This window comes from Anolis sagrei, chromosome 2 (genome assembly GCF_037176765.1).
Source record: "Anolis sagrei isolate rAnoSag1 chromosome 2, rAnoSag1.mat, whole genome shotgun sequence".
In the NCBI taxonomy this organism is placed as follows: domain Eukaryota; kingdom Metazoa; phylum Chordata; class Lepidosauria; order Squamata; family Dactyloidae; genus Anolis; species Anolis sagrei.
The window spans coordinates 282,355,782-282,380,951 of record NC_090022.1 but is presented as its reverse complement, the minus strand read 5'-3'; the positions used below and the strand labels follow the sequence as shown (position 1 = coordinate 282,380,951).

At 39.8% G+C, this 25,170-nt stretch overlaps 1 protein-coding gene across 1 annotated transcript in view; it reads right to left on the bottom strand.

Annotated features, from left to right (window-relative positions):
- The window catches only part of ALPK2 (alpha kinase 2), a 63,319-nt gene that overhangs the window by 11,353 nt on the left and 26,796 nt on the right, over window positions 1-25,170 (bottom strand). Inside the window, exons 2-9 of the mRNA XM_060759658.2 lie at window positions 21,302-24,290; window positions 19,825-19,972; window positions 16,761-16,888; window positions 16,426-16,461; window positions 11,926-12,200; window positions 9,578-9,666; window positions 5,400-5,617; window positions 3,617-3,665 (exon numbers count right to left, since the gene is read on the bottom strand). Of these exons, the coding sequence (XP_060615641.2) occupies window positions 3,617-3,665; window positions 5,400-5,617; window positions 9,578-9,666; window positions 11,926-12,200; window positions 16,426-16,461; window positions 16,761-16,888; window positions 19,825-19,972; window positions 21,302-24,290 (3,932 nt within the window). The remainder of the gene's footprint in view (window positions 1-3,616; window positions 3,666-5,399; window positions 5,618-9,577; window positions 9,667-11,925; window positions 12,201-16,425; window positions 16,462-16,760; window positions 16,889-19,824; window positions 19,973-21,301; window positions 24,291-25,170) is intronic.

Genomic DNA, 25,170 nt, shown 5'->3' with positions numbered 1-25,170 from the left:
CCATCTCTGTCCTTCCCATGGAGCAGAGAGGCAAGTGAACAGCTCTGCTGTCTGTCACAATTTTTGGAATGTTAGAATGTTTCTTTTATAGTAATATTTCACTGAAGTTGTCCCAAAGTTGTTAATGAATGATAGACATTTTCTCATCCTGGAACATATTGATTTCATCTCAGTTTCTGGGCAGATGTTGACTCTTCGTAATTGGTGTTAGTAAAGCAAGCAGCACTGTGTTGACTTCCTTCTTAACATCCTTAACTTAAAAGAGACATTGTCTCTTATTAATGTAAGCAGTTGTTTCCCCCCAAAAGTTAATCATTTGTCACAGTTCTTATTAATTTTAGCAGTTTACTACAACAGGTGAAGCATTTCAGTTCTCATTAGCAACTTTTAATTACAGTCCAGCAAGCAGGTAATCAATGATTCAGAATGGTGTCTTCAGCCAAATTAGCTATCATTCATTCATCTTTCATACAATCCTTTCAAACGATATATCATATTTCATCATGACACCTGGAGCAAAGTCCACCCAAACTGGGGAATCTGCACCCATCAGGACATGACTGACAAAAACTAGAGCCTCAAAGCCAGGTCCTGAGATTTGACAACTCTAATTGAATCCTTGTCACTCTTCCACTGACTTACTGGATTCCATTGGGAACAACTATCCCACTTCCTCACAGGCAGCTTCAGCAGAAATATCCTCTCTCATCTGGGATGCCTTGAATGCACTCTCATCTTTTAAGGTCAACATACAAATTACCACGGTGGTATTAGTTGCTCCTTTCCCATAACCAGATCCCATCGTACTTTGACACCATGTGCTATATGCCAAGTTGGTTGGATGACTTAATATCACTCAAGGAGAGTCAACTGTGTTCCTTCTTGGCATGCAAAGAGAACAGCGACAGTAGTCTGCGGCATGTTTTTTATGTTTACCCGATCCCCACACATAAAAAAGAGAATTGTTAGCTAGAGGATACTAGCCAGAGCTGCAACCTAGGAAGATATATATTATATATATCTTGAGAAAATATGTCTCCTACCCAAGGAATGGGAAGTCAGCAGGGAAGGTTAAGGGGGAGGTGGAAAGAGAAATAAACAATGTTATTTTATTGTATTTTGCTGTAATTGTGAAGAGAAAATTGCAATATCTGTCTTTCTGCAAAATTATGAAGTCAGGAAAACCTTGTTCCTTCTAGAATCTTCATGTTATTCACTGTTAAGGATGCTCCAGTTTTTGACTAACATATGCGGCTGAGACAATTTTCCAATCTATCCTCCTCTACTTTCACTTGCAAATTGGCACCAGGAGTCACACTAATTTTGTATAATATGGTGCTCTTGGATAGTCTGAATTTACAAAGGAAGAACTATTGTGAATAGTCTCCATCCCATCATTCTTTCAGTTTCCTCCCAGCAATGATAACCTTCCCTATTTCTTTTTCTGTGTGTTCTTTGATTATCCCCTCTGCTTTTCTGAAAGAAAATATTCATAGTCACTGCAGAGGCCTCAGAAAAGAAATAATTGCAACACCTCTTCTCTCTTTTATGTCCTAGAATAGTTTTTGCCTCTTACATCTTGTTCCCTGTTTTCTTTATGCATCTTGTAGGAGAATTGCTGGACTTAAACAGCCTCTCTGCAGCACACAAAAGGGATATAAAACCTTGATGAAAATCTTTCTGTTGATTTGAGAGTGCTGTGAACTGAGCAAATCTGAATAAGGGAAAGGATGAAATAAACACTCATATTATACTGAAAGCGAAGTAGCATGGTGTAGTGGTTTGAAGGCTGGATTAGGACTCTGGAAGACTAGAGTTTAATTCCCAGTTCAGCCATGGGAACTCAGTGGGTGATTTTTGGTAGGTAACACTCTCTTAGGGTTCATCTACACCAGTGATTCCCAACCTGTGGTCTGTGGACAACCAGTGGTCTGCAAGAACTAAAATATGGTCCACAGCTTCACCATTACTACACCGTTGCAACAAAAGCAACTAGTCTCGCAAACCCTCTTATAGTGCCGAAGCTTATTAAATATAGTTTTCTGTGGGCGAGCAGATGACAACTATTGGATGGCATATGCTCTGTATCAGAAATGAGAGCTGATGTGGTCTATCCAATGCAATTTTTTGAATTAGCACCCCAAATAACCATACCAAATCTCAAATTGACCAAAAACTGATTTGTAACCCTTTTGGTAGTAATGTTGGAGAGTGGTCCTTGGTCAAGTGGTTCCTGGTCAAAACAAGGTTGTAGAATTAATGTAATTTGACACCACTTTAACTACCATGGTTCAATGCTATGAAATCTTGGGAATTGTAGTTTGATGAGGCACCAGGAATCTTTGTCAGAGAAGGCTAACATGGTCCCATGGCAGTTAAAATTGTGTCAAACTACAGTGTAAATGTACCATTGCAGTCACAGAGGAAGGCAACGGCAAATCCCCTCTGAAGAAATCTAGCCTAGGAAACCTCCAGACAGATCATATGCCCAGAATGACCAGAAGGCATGCAAGAACAAGGACACTGAAGCTCTGTATCTTTATCATAATGTACCCAGCTTGTTGCTGAAAAGCTAATCACTCTACTTCTTGTTTCCACACAATTCATGCTAATCATATCTTGCTGGCTTCTTTACCCAGTGCTTCCCTTTTTACACTTACATTTTTAAAGTTCTTGCTAACAGAAAAGAAGATGGCCAACATTTAAGGGAACAGGATTAATTATGTCATTTCATAAGAAGTACTACACTTTTAAAAAAAGTATTTCTGGGTAAATTAGTTAGAGTAGTGCTTTACCATGATTGGGTAACTGGAAGCATTTCAATGACTATCTCAAAGGCTATTCAATGCTAATCAAGGTGATAAATTGCAACATTCATACTTGCCTCCAACAGACAAGAGTTCTTTTTCCCACCGTGGTCATTCCCATTTTCCTAGTTTCCAACAGACCTCACAACTTCTGAGGATGCCTGCCATAGATGCAGGTGAAACATCAGGAGAGAATGCTTCTGGAACATGGCCATACAGCCCAGAAAACTCACAGCAACCCTTCTGATTTTGCACATGAATTCCATCTCATTCATTTTCAGAGCTAACCATGATACAGAGTTAAGTCTATAGTGATGCCAAAGTAAATTCAGTAGGTCTTAAGAATGAAGATAGGCAGAGTTGGATCGTCGGAAATGTCTGCTAGCAGCTCATATGCAGGAACTATCTGGATTGTGTATAACTTGTGTTTCTAGGAAATCAATTCAAAGGTCAAGTCTTAAGAAATATTATCAAACTTGGTTTCTTGTTTTTTTCCTGTTTGGGCAGTATGCCACTATTTCTGGAGATGTGTGTTGGGAGCTAGGGATTTCTATCCTTAAACAGAGTCTGTAAAACCAGATTCTGGTTGAAAAACTGAATTTTGGAAACAAACAAGCAAACAAAACATCCTTATGTTTCTATCAACATTTTATCAACTGGGAGTTAATAAGAGGAAAGTCCCACTGCAATTCTTTTGCTTTGCAGAGCTATGGAAGAAAATAGATTTCCTGCCCTGCCACCCTCCTTATTCAGTTTGCACTGCCACAAGTCAAAAAGCAGGTCAGGGAGAAAAGTGCTTTTTCACTCACCCTTTGGCTGGTGTTGCTATGCCAACGTCAGTCAGTTTCATTCCGACACCTATAAAACAAAATAGCAACCCCCCGTTACACACTGGACATTGCACATTTTTTAAAGGACACACAAATGCACACAAATGAGTCTTTGTTAGCTTCATTCTTTATGTACATATCATCACTTTCTTGATACATGCTATATCAAATATTTAATTTTTGGAGGCAGTTCATTCTAGTTGTTCTTAAAAATAGTCTTTGTTTTGGGTTCAGTGCCTTAATAACAATAAAAATTAATAGGAACAATGGCGGAGTTGGGCAAAATATGCCTCAAGTCATATAATACCAGCTCCATGATTATGGAGGATTGACTCCACTGAATGTCTTTATGCACTCATGTTCATTTCAAAAGCAATTCTATGTATGACATCAGAAGACTACTGTGTATATCTCAGTTGCTTTATGAATTATGAAAAATTGCCTTATGTAACAGCCAGAAAACTATTGTTAGTCTCAATTACAGTAAGCCCCTTGAGGCAACAGGATTGACATATATGTTGACTCACACCTTTTAGATAAATCCACCAAACTGACCATACAGCTATTTTAATGCAGTGGTTAGATTGCTGAACTAGAATTTAGAGTGAAGTGGGAAACCTTTGGGCATTTTCAATCTTTTACCTTTCTAAAGGTTTGTTATGAGGATAGAATGAGGAGGATGAAAGTCCTGAATGCCATGTTTTCTGCTGGAGATAAGCTTTGGTCTGTGTATAACAAATAAACAATATAGCCAGTGGACAGCAGGGGAAGACCCTGTGCTCCGACCATCCCATTACCATAGAATCATCGAGTTGGAAGAAACCTCATGGGCCACCCAGTCCAACCCTCTGCCAAGAAGCAGGACAATTGCATTCAAAGCACCACCAACAGATGGTCATTCAGCCTCTGTTTAAAAGCCTCCATAGAAGGAGCCTCCACCACACTTCGGGGTAGAGAGTTCCACTGCTGAACAGCTCTCACAGTCAGAAAGTCCTTCCTAAATTTCAGGTGGAATCTCCTTTCCTGTAGTTTGAAGCCATTGCTCCACATCCTAGTCTCCAGGGTGGCAGAAAACAAGCTTCCTTCCTCCTCCCTATGACTTCCCCTCACATATTTATACATGGTCATCATGTCTCCTCTCAGTTTTCTCTTCTGCAGGCTAAACATGCCAAGCGCTTTAAGCTGTTCCTCATAGGGCTTGTTCTCCAGACCCTTGATCATTACAGTCACCCTCCTCTGGACACATTCCAGCTTGTCAATATCTCTCTTCAATGGTGGTGCCCAGAATTGTATACAGTATTCCAGGTATTGTGGTGTCCAGAATTGGACACAGTATTCCAGGTATCATGTTTGTTGGAAATAAAAATGCAATGGACAGATAAATCTATTAAATAGATAATCACTACCTATCTACCTATTATCTATCTCAGTGGTTCTCAACCTGTGGGTCCCTAGGTGTTTTGGCCTACAATTCCCAGAAATCCCAGCCAGTTCACCAGCGGTTAGGAATTCTGGGAGCTGAAGGCCAAAACATCTGGGGACCCACAGGTTGAGAACCACGGACCTATCTTGAGTGTGTTCAATATATTTTTGCCAAACTGTGGACAAAAAAATAATTTTATTTGGTGGAGCATGAGCTGAAGAAATGTGTCCCTTCTCAATCTACCCACTACCCTTCCACTGTTGTCCAGTTCAATACCATTAAAAATCACATACAACAGCTTTATATAATGCAGCACAAAGGGGACAACCTGGTGCTCACCTTGCATATCTGTTACAAGCAGGCTGCCGCTGGTTCTTTCGTATACCCAGTGCTGAAATGTGCAGCACTTCTGGCCAGCTTCCGAGTCTTTTCTTGTGAAGTTTATTTCTTTACCATCCCTAATAGAATATTTCACAAATTCTCCAATCAATTCTTCTTCCACTGTTGCATAAGGGACGTTATTCTTGGGACGATGAATAAGGAAAATAGGAATGATTCTGAAATCAAAACAAGCAAGAATATAATTTTAAATGACCATAAGAAGCATGTATGGAACTATCTAATAACACTATCTTTGCTGGTAAATCTGTGGTCTTCCAGATTTTGTTGGACTGTCACTCCCATCAGCCATAGTTCTTAGGGATGCTGGAAGTTGTAGTCAAATAACAGGTGGTCTCTAGAGTCACAATCCAATGTTCAAACCACTACACCATGCTGGCTCTCAATGCATAAAATATTCCATAAAATACTAACTGATGGCAGGCATACATACAAATAAAATCTTCTTTCTGCAATGTTTTAGCTATGCACACATGTACTTCCAACACAGAAAGTAAGGGAAACAAGGAACTGAAACTGTGGCAAAGTTCACATGCTTCAATGCCACAACAAATGTTAGCAGTTTTATCACTTAAATCGAACTAAAAGAGATACAGGATACCCGATCAATCAAGGAAGAGAAACTGCAATGGTGGCGAAAAGGAGACCCTACTATATATGTCACTGGTTGTATTGTGTTTTGTTGGGGAACAGCAGACAAGCTGAACCAAATTCAGTCTTCCCTACCCTGATATGCTTTGTATGTATTGGGCCACAATTCCCATCATCTGCAGAAGGCCTAAGAATTGGGCATTAGCCATCCTGGTTTGGAAAGGATGGATGTAGTCCAACACATTTGGAGGGCCCCAGGTTGGAAAAAGCTGAATGAGATATAACGGATTCAGATAAAAATACAGTTGACCTTCCATATGGATAGATTATGTATCCACAGATTCAACCATTCACATCTTGAAAATATTCCCCAAAATAATCCAAAGACAACTTTGATTTTGCATTTCACGTAAGGGGCACCATTTTAGTACACCATTGTATATAATGGAACTTTACCATCCATGGATTTTGTGGTGTCCTGGAACAAAACCACAGCTGACACTTTCTAATCAGCTCAGTATGAACTTGACTGTCGTTGATAATAATGTTGAATATCCTTGAAATATTGCATACACACCAGGAGAAGGATAGTTGTGGCATGTCAGAACCAGATTATTTTCTTTAGAGATCCACAGTGCTTATATATGTTGTGCATCCATTTTGAAAATTCTTCAAAACTCATATTATAAGCCAAAATTTTCAACCCTTTTTTAGGCTGACTCCCCCTCCCCCCTCGGCTCAAACTCGAGTCAAGGTAATTTATTATTATTTTTTATAATAGTTTTTTATTAAGATTTTAAGAATAACATCGAAAGAGGGAGAATATTTAAAAAGATGATAGGAAAGTAGGAAAAAAGTAAGAAGTACATCCCCCTACCCCCAAGTCCACCAGAAAATACAAAAATATAAAAGCCACATAAGGTCATTTATTATTTTAATCTGTTGTTGTTGTTACATTTATTATTTTACTCCATTTATTATTATTACATGTATTATTTTTCTCTCTTATTGCTATTATTTACATTTATTATTTTTCTCTATTATTATTATTACATTTATTATTTTACTCTATTTATTATTGTTATTATTACATTTATCATTTTACTCTATTATTGTTTCATTTATTATTTTACTCTCTATTATTTTTGGAATGATACATAACATTAGGTGCCTCGACATATATTCAGGTTGGCTTATACTCAAGTATATGCGGTACATAAATTCGGATTAGTTGTTGCTCCAACTTGTAGGGCTTGTCAAATTTTCTAGCCCTTTTAACATCAGCTTGTTATTATATCATCAGCAACTTGAGTGTAGATGAAATTTAATGGAGCTTGGCTTATAGTTGAGTATATACAGTAAGTACGATTGCGGTAGTGTCTTGTTAAAGAAAAGAGAGAGAGCCCTAAGCCTACTCTCTAATCATCTCTGGATCTCAGGCTCAGTGCTATGGGTGCAGCTGTGCAGCTTACATCTTTTATATTTTCTACAGATGAACTCTATTCATAGCTCTGCACCTTCGTCTTGCTTGAACAAATCCTTTCTGCCTCAGAATAGAAAGCTGAAGTAAGAGCCCTGCTGAGTGGAGAGAACCAAGGAGGGTAAGAGAGCAGGCCTGGCTCTTTCTTTTATGATGCTATGATGCAACTGTGAAAAGCACAACTATAAATGTCTACCTTAATTGGCCAAGAGTCCGAGTTCAAATCTGGATGTGAAGCAGCAGGTGCTGATCCCATTTGTCTGGGATTGGCCATTATGGAAGATTATCTGTATGAAGTGTGCATAAAGTGGGACTGCTCACTCACTAGGATATGTTTTCCTGATTCAGAATGATGCATCTGAAGTAGCTATCTAATATCTTACGGAAAGAGATGACAAATCAAGCTTCTTGGATGGAATGAAACACTCATCCTTGAAGTGGGCAAGAGGAATGTTAACACCCTTCAGAAGAGCTTGCTTTATATGGTGATCCTGCTTTGGAACAGCAAATCCTTTCGAAAGGTCTGCTGGTACTGCCACCTATTAGACACTTTGCACAGAGTTTCCTCATTAGTGTGAAGAGTTTTTAAAAAGAGCTGCTATGACACAATGAATAACAATACGTATAGCTATAACCCATGTAGTCATATGCATATTATCATGTATGTCATATAATAGACATACTCATCATGTGTGTGCCTTCAAGTGATCTGTTGAGTAATGGTGACCCCATGGAATTCATACAATTTTCCTAGGCAAAGAATACTCAAAAGCCTACAGCACTTGGTATTCATTATGCTGCTGAAGAGGGGATATGATAGCCTTGTATAAATATGTGAGAGGAAGCCATAGGGAGGAGGGAGCAAGCTTGTTTTCTGCTTCCTTGGAGACTAGGACGCGGAACAATGGCTTCAAACTACAAGAGAGGAAATTCCATCTGAACATGAGGAAGAACTTCCTGACTGTGAGAGCCGTTCAGCAGTGGAACTCTCTGCCCCGGAGTGTGGTGGAGGCTCCTTCTTTGGAAGCTTTTAAACAGAGGCTGGATGGCCATCTGTCAGGGGTGATTTGAATGCAATATTCCTGCTTCTTGGCAAGGGGTTGGACTGGATGGCCCATGAGGTCTCTTCCAACTCTTTGATTCTATGATTCTATTATTCATTAGTGCTCTCCCAGCCAAGTTTTAACCAGGATTGAACATGCTTAGCTTCCAAGATCAGACAGAATCTGATCCCTTTAGCATAATAATAATAATAATAATAATAATAATAATAATAATAACAACACACTTATTTATATTTTGCTCCATCTCCCCGGAGGGACTCATTACAGTATGGCAGACATTCAATACCTTTTACACAGTGAACAACAGCAACATGCAATACACAGACAAAGGTGAAGGCCTTCCCCTTTCATTTATCAAAATACTCTGGATACATTGCATTAGCCCCAGTAATACCTGGAGTGCTTTATAGGAGGGGTGGGGTCAACTAAATGTTGCTGGACTACACTCCAATAATCCCACACAACTGATGATGGCTAAATGGGAATCCAACAATCTGGAGGACCACAAATTATCCACCCCTGCTTTCCAAGTATAACAAGAAAAGTTCTTGTCCCAAGGAGTTGTAAATAGGGAAAGAGGGAAAGGAAAGATTTACATGTTACGATGTAAAAGCAAAAGCTGTTTGTAACACAGTGGTTGTGCTTGCTTCTCCCATCTCTTCCTCACTCATAGCTACTAGCAACCATGTTGCCTGGATGCTTCTGGGTGTTTAGTCCAAAAAAGTAATACCGGCATTTCCATACTCTGGCTGGAACAATTATTGCATACTGTGAGGGCAGATAATTATTTGGAAATGAATCAGGGAAGTGCCTTTGTTGCCTTGCCAGAGGGAGCAAAACATATTGGGTTGGCGAGGCTCTTTATATGGTGAGATTGATTCTCATGTGTTTTGTTTTTTGATCCAAGCATGTCTTCCATCATACAACTCTTGCAGTTAGTGCACAAACAGTTCCTCCCCCCCCCCCTCCCAAAATGTACTCACTCTGGCACTTCTCCAAAGCCTTCCAGTGGTTTTGTTTCAGCAGCATATATCTTGGCATACTCCCTCGCTGTGTTCTGAACATAGCATTCCTATGTACAAGAAAAAACCAGTGGCATTGTGAAAACAGAGACAATTGACTCAGTTAGCTGTAGATAATAATAATCTATATCTATATATCTATATATAGATAAATGCTCTGTGCATAATGAGTACCTTAAAAACAAAAGAACCAATGAACGAAATCACACCAAATTTGGCAACAAAACATCTCGCAACACAAGGAATGACCATCACTCAAAAAATTATGATTTTGTCATTTGGGAGTTGCAGTTGCTGGGATTTATAGTTCACCTACAATCAAAGAGCATTCTGAACTCCACCAATGATGGAATTGAACCAAATGTGGCACACAGAACTCCCATGATCAACAGAAAATACTGGAAGGGTTTGGTAGGCATTGATCTTGAGTTTGGGACTTGTAGTTCACCTACGCCCAGAGAGCACTGTGGACTCAAACAATGATGGAACTGGATCAAACTTGGCACGAATATTCCATATGCTCAAATATGAACCAAGATGGAGTTTGGGGAAAATAGACCTTGACATTTGGGAATTGTAGTTACTGGGATTTATAGTTCACCTACAATCAAGGAGCATTCAAAACCCCACCAACGATGGAATTGGGCCAAACATCCCACACAGAACCTCCATGACCAACAGAAAATACTGTGTTTTCTGGTGGTCCTTGGTGACCTCCCCCCCCCCCCCCGGGTCTTTACTTTCCAGGTTGAGAAATGCTGCCCTAAGGCCATCCAGTCCAACTCCCTTCACCAGGGCAAGAAAACATAACCAAAGCCCTCCTGACAAAGGGCCATCCAGCCATTCACACACACACACACAATGTATATGACAGATGCAGTATCAAAGATCTGAAAGGGACCCCTAAAGAAGGACAATTATATGTTGCATGTTCCAGGGTGGGAAAACCAGACAATCTCCACATCAACACTGACAAAGGAACAGCAAGAAATACTGTTTACCCACAAGCATAAAAACATTACATATATTAGAAATCAACACTTTCTCATTACTTTTCCAGCTCACCAGACTGGGCCACAGCAACGCGTGGCAGGGGACGGCTAGTCTTATATATATCTATATATACTTATCTATCTATCTATCTATCTATACATACATACATACTTATTTATACTTAATTAATAAAAGTGAAAATATATGTGTGTGTATGTAGCTGGGGTGCCCACAGACAGGCTCCCATTTCCACAAACTGTAACCCACAGTGGCTGGGATTTATAGTTCACCTGCAATCAAAGAGCACTCTGTACCCTCCTGATGATGGACCTGGACCTAACTTGGCACACAGAACCCCCATAACCAACTGAATGTTCTAGAGGGATTTGGTGGGACTGACCCACCATGATGGGAGTTGTAATTCATCTGCAGCTGGAGAGCACACTGAAGTCCACCGATGATGCATCTAGAGCAAACTTGCCCAACATGACAAACTTTAAATATTGATGGAATTTCAGGGAGTTGCCCTGGCATGATGTGAATTGTAGTTCACCCACAACTTATCCATTTTGTAAAATAAAAACAAATGACTTCTAATAATCCAGGCAATGCCAGGTACCCAAGCTAGTAATATGATAATAATAATAATAATAAAAATGTATTTATATCCCACCCCATCTCCCCATGGGGACTCAGATGTGCTTAAACTTGGAATGCAAATACAGTAGGCTTTCAGTTAAGCAGAGCTCCAGCAACCACCAAAGAAACTGAATAAATAATGCATACTGCATTCACAAAGTTATTTTGATAATCAATAAACTATGTGACATTAAGTGTGCCTTTGTCTTTCTTTTAATTACTGTATTTCAAAATTAATATCAAATCAATACAGAGTTTATGGTATGGTACACTATAAGGTAATAATATTAGGTCTATTTTAATAGTAACTCACAAGCAACCAGAAACTACATTTATCTGGCATCTACCCATGAGTGACAGTTGGGAGTCTACAGCACTTTCATATTTTCTTGTCCTTTACAGAAATAGTGTCTTGTTGTCAAGAGATTTTCAAACTTTGTGGCCAAAATATTATGGTAGGAGTTTTACTTGAAAAGCATTATTGTTGTGCTTACCCTCACCTCTAAAAAAGTCCCAAATGTTCCACAACAGAAAACATGGACAGAAATACTATCTTGCATGCTAACATAGAAACTTTGGGGCAATGTTCATCCTTACCATGGAGAATGAATTAAGCAAAACCGTACATCATCAAGGGAAGCTTGCCCCATGGAGAGCAAAACACAGCAAGCCTTTACCTGCAATGCCAACTTGTAATTCTTCTTGACAAGTTCATCATTGTTCCTGGTCCCATAGGCAATGGCATTGTGTACTTTCAGGACACAGGGGTGGCCGGGGCTGAACACAGGCACCAAACCTTGCATGACTTTGCTTCGGAAAGCCTTTCGGTGGACCCCTTCCCCAAAATGTAACTCTTCTGTGGTGATCCTCCCTTGCAGGCCTTTACTCAAATAACTATCGCAGATGAAGTCTTCTTTGAACATAAGTTCGAGGAATTCAATTTCTTCCAAGCCTATCAAATAAACAAGGAAAAATCTTGAGGAAATCTCAGGCATACTCTAGATTCTTCCATTTTTACTGTTCAACTATAATAGACAAAAGATCTTCATCACTTATACAAATACAGAGCTGTGCAATATAAATTTAAAACTGTAATTTTTATCCAGAATGCTGCTTTATGACATCCTTAATATATTGGCTGTAATGCATGATAGGGTTGCCAAGTGCCCCTTACTATACTTGGTAGAATAAAATATACCAGTATTTTTATTAGAGAACCAATAGTCTTGTTCCTTATAGGTATCAATTATTATGAATGCCCTATTTTATAGATGGAAAGCATTTTCTTTTATATAAATTGAATGACATGCCAAAAAAAACCCCCACATATTTTGGGTATAGGCATTTTATAGAGTCAGAATTGTGACTATCATGTAATTTATGGATATGGACAGTTTGACATTTTTACAGAGCAATTCATGACTAACTGAACTAAAATCAATTATTTTCTTTAATATTTAACTAAACACAAAATTGTTAAAAGCTGTTTCCTGACTGTTAACTCTGTGTGTCATAAATTTTGACTCTGCCTTATGGTTATTTTGAAAACTGGCAATGCTATTGTACAATTTTTTAAAAATGTCTTCATAGAGCTGCTTTTCTGTCCAATGATTTCTTATTGCAAAATTATAGCTGAACAATCCAGCACCAATTTCTACAATAACAATATATTGGGTTGGAAAGACTGCCTTCAGAGATACTTCATTTTTGTTTCCACACAGGAAGAAAAACAAACTGGCTTCCAATTCAGTTGTTTCTTGTACGCCACAGGCTCCATGTGTTTTAAATAATGTGAGAATGGATGTGTCTTCAAGGTGAATGTACCAGTTCCTTCCTCTGAAATAAAGCCTACAGCACCTAGTATTCATTAACTGTCTCCCATCTAAATACTTAGGACAGTGGTTCCCAACCTGTGGTCCATGGACCACCAGTGGTCTACAAGAACGAAAACATGGTCCGCGGCCTCACCATTACTACATGGCAATGAGAGTGACTGGTCTTGCTAGACCCTCTTATAGTTCCAAGGCAATGGGGATGTTGGGAGGGGAGAGGCTGACTACCTATGAAAGATTATTACTACCATATCAGCTCTAGATTATTATATATGGTTTTCTGTTGGCGAGCAGATGGCGACTACTGGATGGCATATGTTCTCTATCAGAAACTAGAGCTGATGTGGTCTATCCAATGCAATTTTCTGAATCACCGCCCAAATAACCAAACCAAATCTAATGTTGACCAAAAACTGATTTGTAACTCTTTTGGTACTAATGTTGGAGAGTGGTCCCTGGTCAAGAGGGAAAGGTTGGGAACCACTGACTTAGGATGATCCTGTTTAGCTTCAAAGATCAGAGAATATCTGCTGCTTTTAGGGTATTTAGGCCATTATTTAATTAGAATCCTAGCACCATAGCACTGCAAAAAACCCCAAGAGCTATCCTGCCCATCCCCTTGCCATGTGGAAATATGCACAATTGAAGCACCTTTAGCAGATGGCCACCCAGCCTTTATTTAAAAACCTCCTTAAAAGCTGACTCCCCCAAACTCTCAGGCAGAGTATTCCACTGCGGAACAGATATTAACTGTCAATTGTTTATTGACTTATGTATCCCTACCATTAGTAAACAGTCAAGTTATCTTTTTTGGTGGTGCAATGGGTTAAACCCACGTGCCAGCTGAACTGCTGACCTGAAGGTTGGCGGATCGAATCTGTGAGATAGGGGGTAAGCTCTTGTCTGTTAGCTCCAGCTTCCTATGCGGGGACATTAGACAAGACTTCCACAGGATGGTAACACATCCATGTGCCAATTCTCTCACACCAGAAGCAACTTGCAGTTTCTCAAGTCGCTTCTGACACAATAACATTTTTGGACAGTATCTCCTGGGATTTTTTGGGATTTGGGGTACTATACTCTTCCAAGCTCTGCTTTTTCCCAACAATTTACTTTCTTAGACAAATACAGTTGCCTTAATTTACCTGAATCTTATACACACATGTGAGTCTTCACATTGATCCATGCCTGTCCCATTAATTCAATAGGGTTTTCTTAGGCAAAATACAGTCGGAGGTAATTTGTAATTGTCCTCCTCCTCTAAGGCAATTACAGCACCTGGTATTCCTTTGGAGGTCATCTATCCACAGAACAATTTGACTTGATCCTGCTTAGCCTCCAAAATCAGACAAGGTCGGGGCATTCCTACCATTCCAAAAATTAACTGAGAGCTCCCTCTGAACAACATCCTGTATGTATCAAATCCAAACAGCAAAGGCACCTAAAGGAGGCATTTGCAATTAGCAAATGAAAAGCCATGCACCTGTTTTAAAACAAATGAATGATTAATCCTGCTAGTTGATGAAACAGACCAAGTGACCACAGGGTGAGCTAAAGCTAATTAACACAACATGGATGCAACCCAACAATCCCTGAGACTTGCATAAATATCAGCAAGCAGAGATACATTAAGGCAACAGTAGACAATAACAACACAATGCTATACTGAGTGAGTGTTGTTGGACAATGCACAGTTGCACTGCACAATCACAATGCACAACACTGCTGTATGTGCAACTCCACTCCTGCTATTGTAGAATGGCCATTAATCCATCCTGCATGTGCAGCATATTTTACATATATGTATACATCACCAACAGGATCCCAGTTTGTGCCTGATATGTCTGGTGTGGTGGTGATAAAAAAAAACCTCTTGGCAATTTAGCTTGAGTGCAGGAAAGTGCTATGGCTGTGATGAGGGAACAGCAAGGTATAAGGAGGTAGTTTGCCTCATAATTCATTGCCTGTCTCTTTGCCAAGCCCTGAACTATGTAATGTTAACCAAAGACCATTTGTCAAAACACCAGGAATATTCATATGAAAACATCTCATTGTTATGGCACCTTTCTTTTAGTGGAGTCCCAAAGGGGCCACTCCAGTTGCTTTGGCACAAGGGCTGCTTTTGGACCCAGCAAGCTAAAGCAACATCTTATCCTATATATTCATGTACAAGTCTAGAAACTTTAATCAAAAATTAATCCAAAAACTCCAATTCAACTTATCCATAGGTCAGTGTGAGTACTATATCTTATCTTTTATCAATTTTGCCCCCCAAATGTGCTCTCAAGTAATACATGAGGTTGACTTATATATGGATATATACAGCTTGTCAACATGAAAAAAAAATACAGAGCCCTGAGCCAGGAAGATATCAAAATGTGCATGGGAACTGCTCAGAAAAGCATTATATTTAGGTGTAGTTGGGTTTCTCTCTCTTTAATTTACCAAGCTCCTGTTCTGAGTTCTTATTTTTTGAATACTCATATTTTTGAATATATAAAACAATGTTTAAAAAAGAAGTAAAAATGAAAGTCAAAAGCAGAATATGGGACATTTTATACTTATATATTAATTATATTTACAACCTGCCTTTACTTCAAAAGGCTGTGTACGTAGCTCTTCTCTCTCCTACTCTATCCACATAATAATCCTTTATGCCTGATGAAGATGGGAGAATGACTGCCAGCTGCTCATCTAAGTAGGTGTCTTGTACCCAAATCTCTAATGTCCTTGTTCAAGACCCAAACCACTACACAACACTAGTCGACACAATTCCTGCAGATCAGCAGGAATTAGTTGTGCCGGCAGGACTGCTGACTCACATGAGAGAAGCCTCCCACAAGGATGGTAAAACATCAAACATCTGAGCATCCTCTGGGCAACATCCTTGCAGACAGCCAATTCTCTCACACCAGAAGCAACTTGCAGTTTCTCAAGTCACTCCTGACGCAATAAAGCACCTCCCTAAATCTGAGTATAAGTTTACACATAGTATTATAGAGTTAAAAGAGATCCCAAAGGCCTGTACAAGAATCTATGAGGAATCCATCCTTGGAAGATGATCATCTAACCTGCTTAAAACCATCAAAAACAAGAATGTACCAACTTCTGAGATGGTCTACTCCATGGTAATGGGAATGTACTCTACACATGCTCCAATACATTCATTCTTCTGTATGGCTACTTCACATTTCCTCCAGGTCAAACATAATAATGGGTTTTAGAGTCAAGTTCTCATGAGTCCTGACACAAATGAATTGTAGTTATGTGATATACAGACATATTGGGCATTTCTGTGGCACAATCTTACTGAGACATATTTGAAAGAATGCTGCATAGGTTTACCTTCAACATCCTGAAAACTGGAAAGATGTTCTAACACTGTAGAGAGAGGAAAAGCAATACAGTTAGTGTTTAGACTGCAAATTAGCAGCTGTCATAATATTTTGTGTTTACAGGTATATTCACACGGCAGAATAAAAGCCGCTTGTTACATTCACTACCATGGTTCGAGGCTATGGGTTTCTGTGATATGTGAGATAGTAGTTACCCTCCTCTCTCAGAGACTTTGGCATCGCAACAAACTACAGATACCAGAATTCCATAGCACTGAGCCATGGCAGTTCATGTGGTGTCAAACTGCAGTAATTTTACCTAAGAGAAAATATGCAACTCATTACCTTCAGGAGTGAGGCTAAATTCAGCAGTGGCTTTCCCATACATATTCTTCAAGCAGCAATGATACAGTCCTTGGTCTTTTTTCCCAGCTTGAACTATTGCCAAAGATACTGGAACGTCATCACCTGCACTAGAAAAGATGCATGAAAACATTTGCAGGGTCACACTTTCAATCCGTTTTCTACTTAGTTTTGTGTTCCTCAACAATTCACACAACAAACGCACACAAAACCAGTACACATGAATACTTGATTTGAATAGATCAAATAGTTGCAGATATAAGATTTTTCACTCCAAATACATAAAGCATTCTTCATAGGACTCCAGAAGTGTCATGCCTCACATGTTGCTGTCTCCATAACATTATAAACCTCTATTAATGTTCTACACACCAGAAATGCCTCACACATATCTCAAAAGGTCTCTGTGATACAGGAAATCCCTGACTCTAGTAACCAAACCTATAAAAGAGATCTACTTTTAAAACTCAATTAGTATTCAGCCTAAGTGGTTGTTTAATTTTTACTTTGTATGTTCTTATTGTATTGTTAGCCACTTTGAGTCTCACCTTGAGAAAAGTGGGGTAAAAATCAACTCAAACAAATAAATCACATACCCTCTGTTTTTTGCCTCTGGTTTCATTCCTTGCTTCCCTCTTATCCCTCTTCAATGAACACAATGTCCCTCTCATTGTTCTTATTTTTATACTTGGAACATTATGTTCAAGTGTTACTTTCCTACAAAGGCATCATCCTTCAGTCTGTTGCCATTGCCATTAGATACTCTGAACAGCATGACCACTGGGATGCCTAAGTATCCATAATTTGTGGGAAACCAGCCTCACTATTTCAGTGCTCTCATCCACAAGGTTTGGCATCTGATGAAAAAGGCTGGACTCTACAAAAGCTTATGTGAAGTAACATTTGTTAGCCATTAAGCTGCCACAAGATTGATGTATTGTCGAAGGCTTTCATGGCTGGAATCACTGGGTTGTTGTAGGTTTTTTCGGGCTATATGGCCATGTTCTAGAGGCATTCTCTCCTGATGTTTCGCCTGCATCTATGGCAAGCATCACCTCACTACATCTGAGGATGCTTGTCATAGATGCAGGCAAAACGTCAGGAGAGAATGCCTCTAGAGCATGGCCATATAGCCTGAAAAAACCTACAACAACCCTGCCACAAGATGGTTTATTGGTTTTGGTCCACAAGACAAAACTCCAAATTGCAGTTAATCTCTAATCCACCTATCAAATAGTTGAAATGTCTGGTTTCCAGTCTCCCTTTCTCTGTCATTCCCTTTCCCTTGTGTTAAGTATGCAACTATATGTTGCATTTGTACCCTGCCTTTTCTCGATAAGCTTCAAGTGATATACATGACGTTTTGCTTATCCATTTATTTCTCACAACAACAATGTGAGGCAGAACAGACTGATAGAGAGTAACTGAACCAAGTTCTCCAATGAAGATTCATGTATCTGTAGAGTTGAGAGATCTACAGTATTCCAGACCAGCATTCTAACCACTATTTCACACTACCTTTCAGGTCACTATGGCTCTGTCTATATTTGCTGGAAAATCAGGGACAAGTCGGGAGTTGAAATTCTCCAGACTAGCCCCAGAGCTGACCACACACATCCTACCAAACCTGTTGCACTGAAGAATTGGAGCCCACGTAGGCCTCATCTACACTGCCATAAAATCCAGTTTCTAAATCCAGATTATCTGCTTTGAACTGGATTATATGGCAGTGTAGATCCAGCCACAGTCCAGATGGGCCAAGACCATTTTATTATCTGTGTTATTGTCAGCACTCTAAGCTGGCTCCATGTGACCTCCTGACCATCACAGGTGTCTTGTGCTGACATCAGAAAAGGTGTCCATCCACCTTCTTACCTTCTGCATGTTTAGATAAGAGCCTCTGCTAATATCAACATCATGTGACTGAGAAGGACAGAGCCCATTCTGTGGTCAGCTAAGAGTAGAAATTGCAATAGTGTCTTATGTGGAAAATGGAGTGGTCCGATTTCAACCTGATCCTACTGTCCACACTCTCCCAACACTATGAAGATACTCTGGAGTCCCAAGCAAACTCCAAATCATCCTCTGACTCATACTAATAAGGAGCTAAACCAGATTAATTCAGTTTAATTTGCTATACTGATTGGAATTGGAGAAATTGTGGGGGCAGCCAGAAGTCACAGTTGAGTCCGGGCTTTAATGCCTATGGAGACCAGTCCTATGCACCTCTATAATATTTATCTGAATTCTAACTTCCCTCCCTAACATCATTTCACCTGATGCTTCTCTGCTTGATAGCTTTCAGCCCCACACCTCCATATTTGGTAGTAATCAATTAATTCCTGGTTCAGTCTGATTGCTTCCTATGTGGTGAATGATTTCTGCATCCACATGTCATCCATTTATTTTATAATAAATTATATATTCATTTATTCTGCAATTTTGAATTGCTATGTCATTGTTTTTCATCTATATATCAAAATTCCAAAATAGGTACTATAAGTCAAGCAGAAATACAATGCATCTCACCATAGTGGAGAGGGATGTAACCAGGAGAAATGTGTATTTCCTATTCAATTTGATGTGCAGGTAGAAGCTTTGGATGGGCAACTAACCACAAAGACACTTTGGATTCCCTGTCTTAGGGGTCTTTGACTTTAAAGTAGATTTGCTCCCCACATCCTTTCAAATATCAACAATTTCACCCAGATTGTCTGAGCTATGTTATATATCCACTCCAGCCCCATTATTATTACATGGGTACCTCTCTCATAGAATCATACAGTTGGAAGATATCTCATGGGTCACCCAGTCCAAACCCCTGCCAAGAAGCAGGAAATAATATTCAGACAGATGGCCATCCAGCCTCTGTTTAAAAGCCTCTAAAGAAGGAGTCTCCACTATACTCCAGGGCAGGTGGAGGCTCCTTCTTTGGAGGCTTTTAAACAGGATCAGGTCTCATTTTTCTCCATCTAAAGGCAATACCAGAACTTTAATCTTCAAAATAAGAACAACTTCCCTAAAAGACTTATGTTTACCCTCTTACCTTCTGTGAACTCGAGCAAGTAGCTTAGAGTCCTTTGTCCATGTAATGGTGGAGTCTTCATGGATGTCACCAAATTGGCAGCATAGTTTGATATTGCCAGAGAAATCAGGGAATAGTTCTGCTTGAATATTCTTCAGCAGTTTGGGGGCTTGAAACAAAATATAATTTAGTAAGAGATGTTCAATGAAAAGTAAAATATGAGGTCCAATCTAGATATTATATGCTCATATTGACCCTTGAGTCACCCTTGTAGGTGGATTATAAATGGAAAATTTGAAAGAATTACCATATTCTTTACTAGGATCTTGAAACATGTGAGTATGTTTTAAAATTATAAATAGCAATTAGAAAAACAAAAAAATGGAAAGAACATTTTGTTTCCTCTTAAAGTGAAAATGAGACTTCTATGATTGTCTACTTTTGTACTGTTTTATTATAGTGATACCCATACATATAGTCTAAAAGTAAAACCTGGCCTGAACATGGAACCCACAGGTGAGTATTAATGTTTCTGTGATAAATTATTATCATTCCTGAATCCCATCTAGCTGTAAAATATTTAAATTTTCCTTAATAAAAGTAAGGAGGAATGTTATTTGATGAAATGATGTGATGGAACTAAGAAGATAGGGTCGGCTGAAGACAAAAGGACAATGTACAAAACTTGAACTACCAATTAAATATAATTTTGTGGTGAATAGTGTTATTATATGGGCAGCAGAACCAGGTTAGGTGGCAGACTGTCCTAAACATTTGTGTTCTCTTAAGCCTTTCTGCTGTTTCTCATTCGCTCACATCTACTGCCACAGGTAAGTACTCTACTTGGTCATGTAAGAAAGTGAACTGTTTTGCCAGGTCTGCCAGAGCTTATCTTTTCATTAAAAATATAGGATTGAGAAAGGCCTGTATCTCAGAAGTATGGCTCAGACTTTTCATTCATGGGAGCCCAGGAATCTCCTGGGCTTGCCAAACTGAAATTTCTGTCTCCTGTGCCTTTAACAGTTGTGTAGGAGAACAAATTTCAGCATGTAACACAACCAGGTAAGAAGCAGCACCTGACAAAATAATTAGGAGCCCCTGGTGGTGCAATGGGTTAAACCCTTGTACCAACAGGACTGGTCAACCAACAGGTTGGCGGTTCAAATCCGGGGAGCAGGGTAAGCTTCCGTCTGTCAAGTTTCAGCTGCCCATGAGGAGTCATTAGAAAATTCTCCCACAAGGATGGTAAAACCTCAATCATCTGGGTGTCCCCTGGGAAACGTCCTTGCAGATGGCCAATTCTTTCACACCAGAAGCAACTTGCAGTTCCTCAAGTCACTTCTGACACAATAAAATAATACACCCACTAGCCCCTTCCAATTTTCATTCTGGCAACCCTATATCACAAAGGAAGGCTCTCAGAAATGCTAGAGGACTGACTTTTAAATCTGAAAAATGAAAAAAAACAACAAAACAAAACAACGGATTCAATGCATACCTTTGCTGTCTTTTTTGCAAGGCACTTTCCGTAATTCTCTCTTTTCTTCCTTGTGAGTGACATCTGCCTCAGCTTTTGCAGGTTTTTTAATGCAGCTGGCATTGCTATAGACATTTTCTTTCACTTCAAGACGCTGTTTCTTAATTTGTACCTTAGGCGTTATCTTTTTCTTGACCATCTCCTGCTTACGTTTGACGTCTTCAACACTGATGGGAGGGGTGGGCGGCTTGCAAAGTTTGGATGCCTCCTGCAACCTTGTCTTCTCTTCTTTCTGTGCTCCTGAAGTGTATGGCTTGTTTTTGACCTGTGCCCCTGGCTTTTCCTCAGAATGACATCTGTTTTCAGTGGCAGAAGGCAAGGTGCTGCCTAACTCTCCAGTTGCATTCGCTGATGAACTTAGCTTTTGTCTCTCGCTGTTTCTGAATGCTTCAGCTTGATTAGGGTCTGTGGATGTAATCACACATCCCCCGGCTAATCCTCCGACAGACGCACCAGTTTGCTCACTGCCAGGGGCCATGGAGGGAGGCACAGAGGGTGTGCTATCATGCCAAGAATATATCTGTTCTGAATTAAGGAGTGCCCTCATATATGGCTCCACTTCAACTTCCTCTAGGTTACACTCAATGGATTCTTTGCTTTCCCTGTCACCTCTTTCACAAGAGGTTATTTCAGCCAGACTATCTCCTTCTGCCTTTTGGCACTCTTCTTGCTGTGTTTCATTGATGCCATGCCAAGAATATATCTGTTCTGAATCAATTAAAGCCCTCATATAAGGTTCTATTTCTACCTCTTCACAATCATGTGTAATAGACATTTGTCTTTCTCTTTCACCCTGAATTGCCTGGGTCTCACTTTTATCTTCTGCCATTTGGTACTGATTCTGCCACAGTGAAGGTGTCTTTATATCCTTATCCTTCTTAATTCCAGTCTGTAGAAGCTCACTTTGCACTGGACTTTCAATTATCACCAGTGCATTTGGAGTATCACCTTCATACACATTTTTTGGAATCTCGTCCTGATTACAAATTGTTATGTTAGTATTCTGCCTGTCCTGTCCTTTATGACTGTACTCATTTCTGACAATACATGATGAAAGATCACTGTTTAAAACAGCTGGTTTGTAAGACTGAGTTGGAAAGCATGCAGAATCTAATCCTAATTCTTTGTCCCTCTCACAAATGTGACAGTCAGTGCCACACTGCTTTTCTGATACTTTTTCTTGTGAATCTGATACTGGCATCTTTAAAACCCTTTTGGACTCTGTGTCAGTTTGTCCTCTGTTTGCCTCAAACTCTCTGTGTTCCCAGATGACATTGTTTTCATCATTTCCATTTATGTCCAACAGAATTTCAGTCAAGAATCTAATCTTATATGATGCTGTGAATATGGGTTGATTTTTGCTTTTGTTTGTTTGGCCAGTATTTTCTGGCCTATCCCAATCAGGGGTTATAACCGAATTATGCCCTTGTGCGTGATAGCTGTAATTCCATGCGTCAGGCTTAGCCTGAACATTTTGATTATTGTTATCACTCAAAACATGGTAAATGCCATAATTACTGTCACTTTGTGCATTAAATTCCGATTCAGTAATTTTCTCCTGAAATTTCTCCTCTGCATTTTGATCAACCATTGCAACTGAAGAATGTTCTTCATTCGTAAACTGATCCATATATTTGCCAGATAAATTAGCAAATGAATCCTCTTTCAGCAAAAGCTCCGCAATCTGAGCACATTCTTTTATTCTTGATGGTCTTGGTGCAACATGAAACTCTTCAGCAGGAATCGCAACACCCTGCTTTCTTGCATAGCCACTTGGGCAATGAACAGACTGTTCAATGGAAGACAACTGGTCCAGACATTTAGCAGGTACTGTTGGTAAAAATTCTTTGCTATAGTCTAAAAGGCATCCTGGGGTGTCTGTCAATCTGAAAGGAGATTCTGTTCCTAACAAACTGAGAGTGCTATTGGATGTGATTTCTTCTCCTGGATAAGAGGCAATCTCAACAGATCCGTTGTGATGGGACTCTGTTTCATTGTGCTTATCATCCAGATTCCTTTCCTTTTGGAGACTATTGCTTAAAAGATATGCAGGTATTTTTTCTGTCTTAAGTCCAAAGTCAGAACACAAAGACATGGCACCTATTTCTGCAGGTAGTATAAGAGTATTTTTGTCTGTGGATGTAGAGCTACACCCTCTCTCTGTTTTTAGAAGGCTGTTCAAATCCTTGTGGACTTTCACTGCTGATGCCAATTCTCTGTCAGGCTGATTATCTTCTATTAAATTTCCTGGCACAGGCCGCTCAGCACTTACATCCCCAGTTATGTTCCATCCCCTGACCTCCTTGGCAGGGTCGGTCCCAGCTGCTATGATGCCACCACTTGAGCAAGGGAAGTCATAGGCCCAGTCTTCTTCCTCATAAAGAAGTTTCTGTAACTGCTCATGCATCAATGACAAATCATCATCTCCAACCTTAGGTTCCAAGGCTCTTTGGAAATTTCTTTTGGATGTGTCTGTGGCACGCAGAATGCCGTGGGCTGTTTTTACCACATTGATTTCATTGGACTTTTCTCCACTTGCCTTTACTCTTTCCATTTGCATAACAGGCATGGCCATGGGCATTGGAATATCACATATGGCTCCTTGCCTGGAAGCTGCATTGAGGTGACTCAGGTCATCAAGCACAATATTATGACTTGCCAAATCATTTGTGGCCATGGCAGAATGGTTTTGATTCCAGCATGGCTTCTGCTTATCATTGCCATAAGTTCTGTTGGGTACATAAAACCCTGCAGTGTTCGCCAACCCTGGTCTGTCCATATTTTTGGAGGCAGCTTTTTCCAAATCCACATTTTTCCCATCTGTAGATACACTTTTTGCTGGAGAAGATGTGAAAACCGACCTCTCATTTAATACGGGCTCTGTTATCAAGAGTTTTAGGTCACTGCTGTTTGGTGTTGTATTTTTAATATCTGTTTCTTGCTGTTCTGCCTAGAAAAATGATGTGAAATAAGGGGAAAAAAGAATTAAGATATCATCCAGATATTAGAATTAGTCTAGCCAATATTTTTTTAAAAAACCAATGAAACAAATGGCAATGTTGGACTCCAAATGTATACCACTCTCAATTACAATTTGTGACTCAGCCTTTCATCCTCTGTTATACTGTTGAATCTAAGTATCTTTGTGATACCTAATATCCATACAAGATCTGAGCCACGGAACCATGGTCTGACTTGCACCCATTTAATTTAAAATATTTCTCACTTCAGCACAATAAAGTACATAAATAACTTGGTGAAAGCTAAGCACTTTTAAATATCATTGATTCCACTAGGGAAACAATTCAAGTACAAACTTTCCACTAAAATTGGAAGATGATACAAATGCTTCATTTTGGATGGATCATGTCCACAAATCCAATTGTATTATTTGTAGAATGAACCCTGGTGGAGCAGCAGGTTAAGGTGCTGAGCCGCTGAACTAGTTGATTGAAAGGTTGGCAGTTGGAATCTGGGGAGCGGGATGAGCTCCCATTGTTAGCCCCATCTTCTGCCAACCTAGCAGTTCGAAAACATGCAAATGTGAGCAGATCAATAGGTACCACTTCAGTGGGAGCCCCCGTTGGCACAATGGGTTAAACCCTTTTGCCAGCAGGACTGAAGACCCCCAGGCTGCAGGTTCGAATCTGGGGAGAGTGTGGATGAGCTCCCCCTGTCAGCTCCAGCTCCTCGTGCGGGGACATGAGAGAAGTCTCCCACAAGGATGCTAAAATATCAAAACATCCTGGCATCCCCTGGGCAACATCCCTGCAGACGGCCAATTCTCTCACACCAGAAACGACTTGCAGTTTCTCAAGTTGCTCTTGACA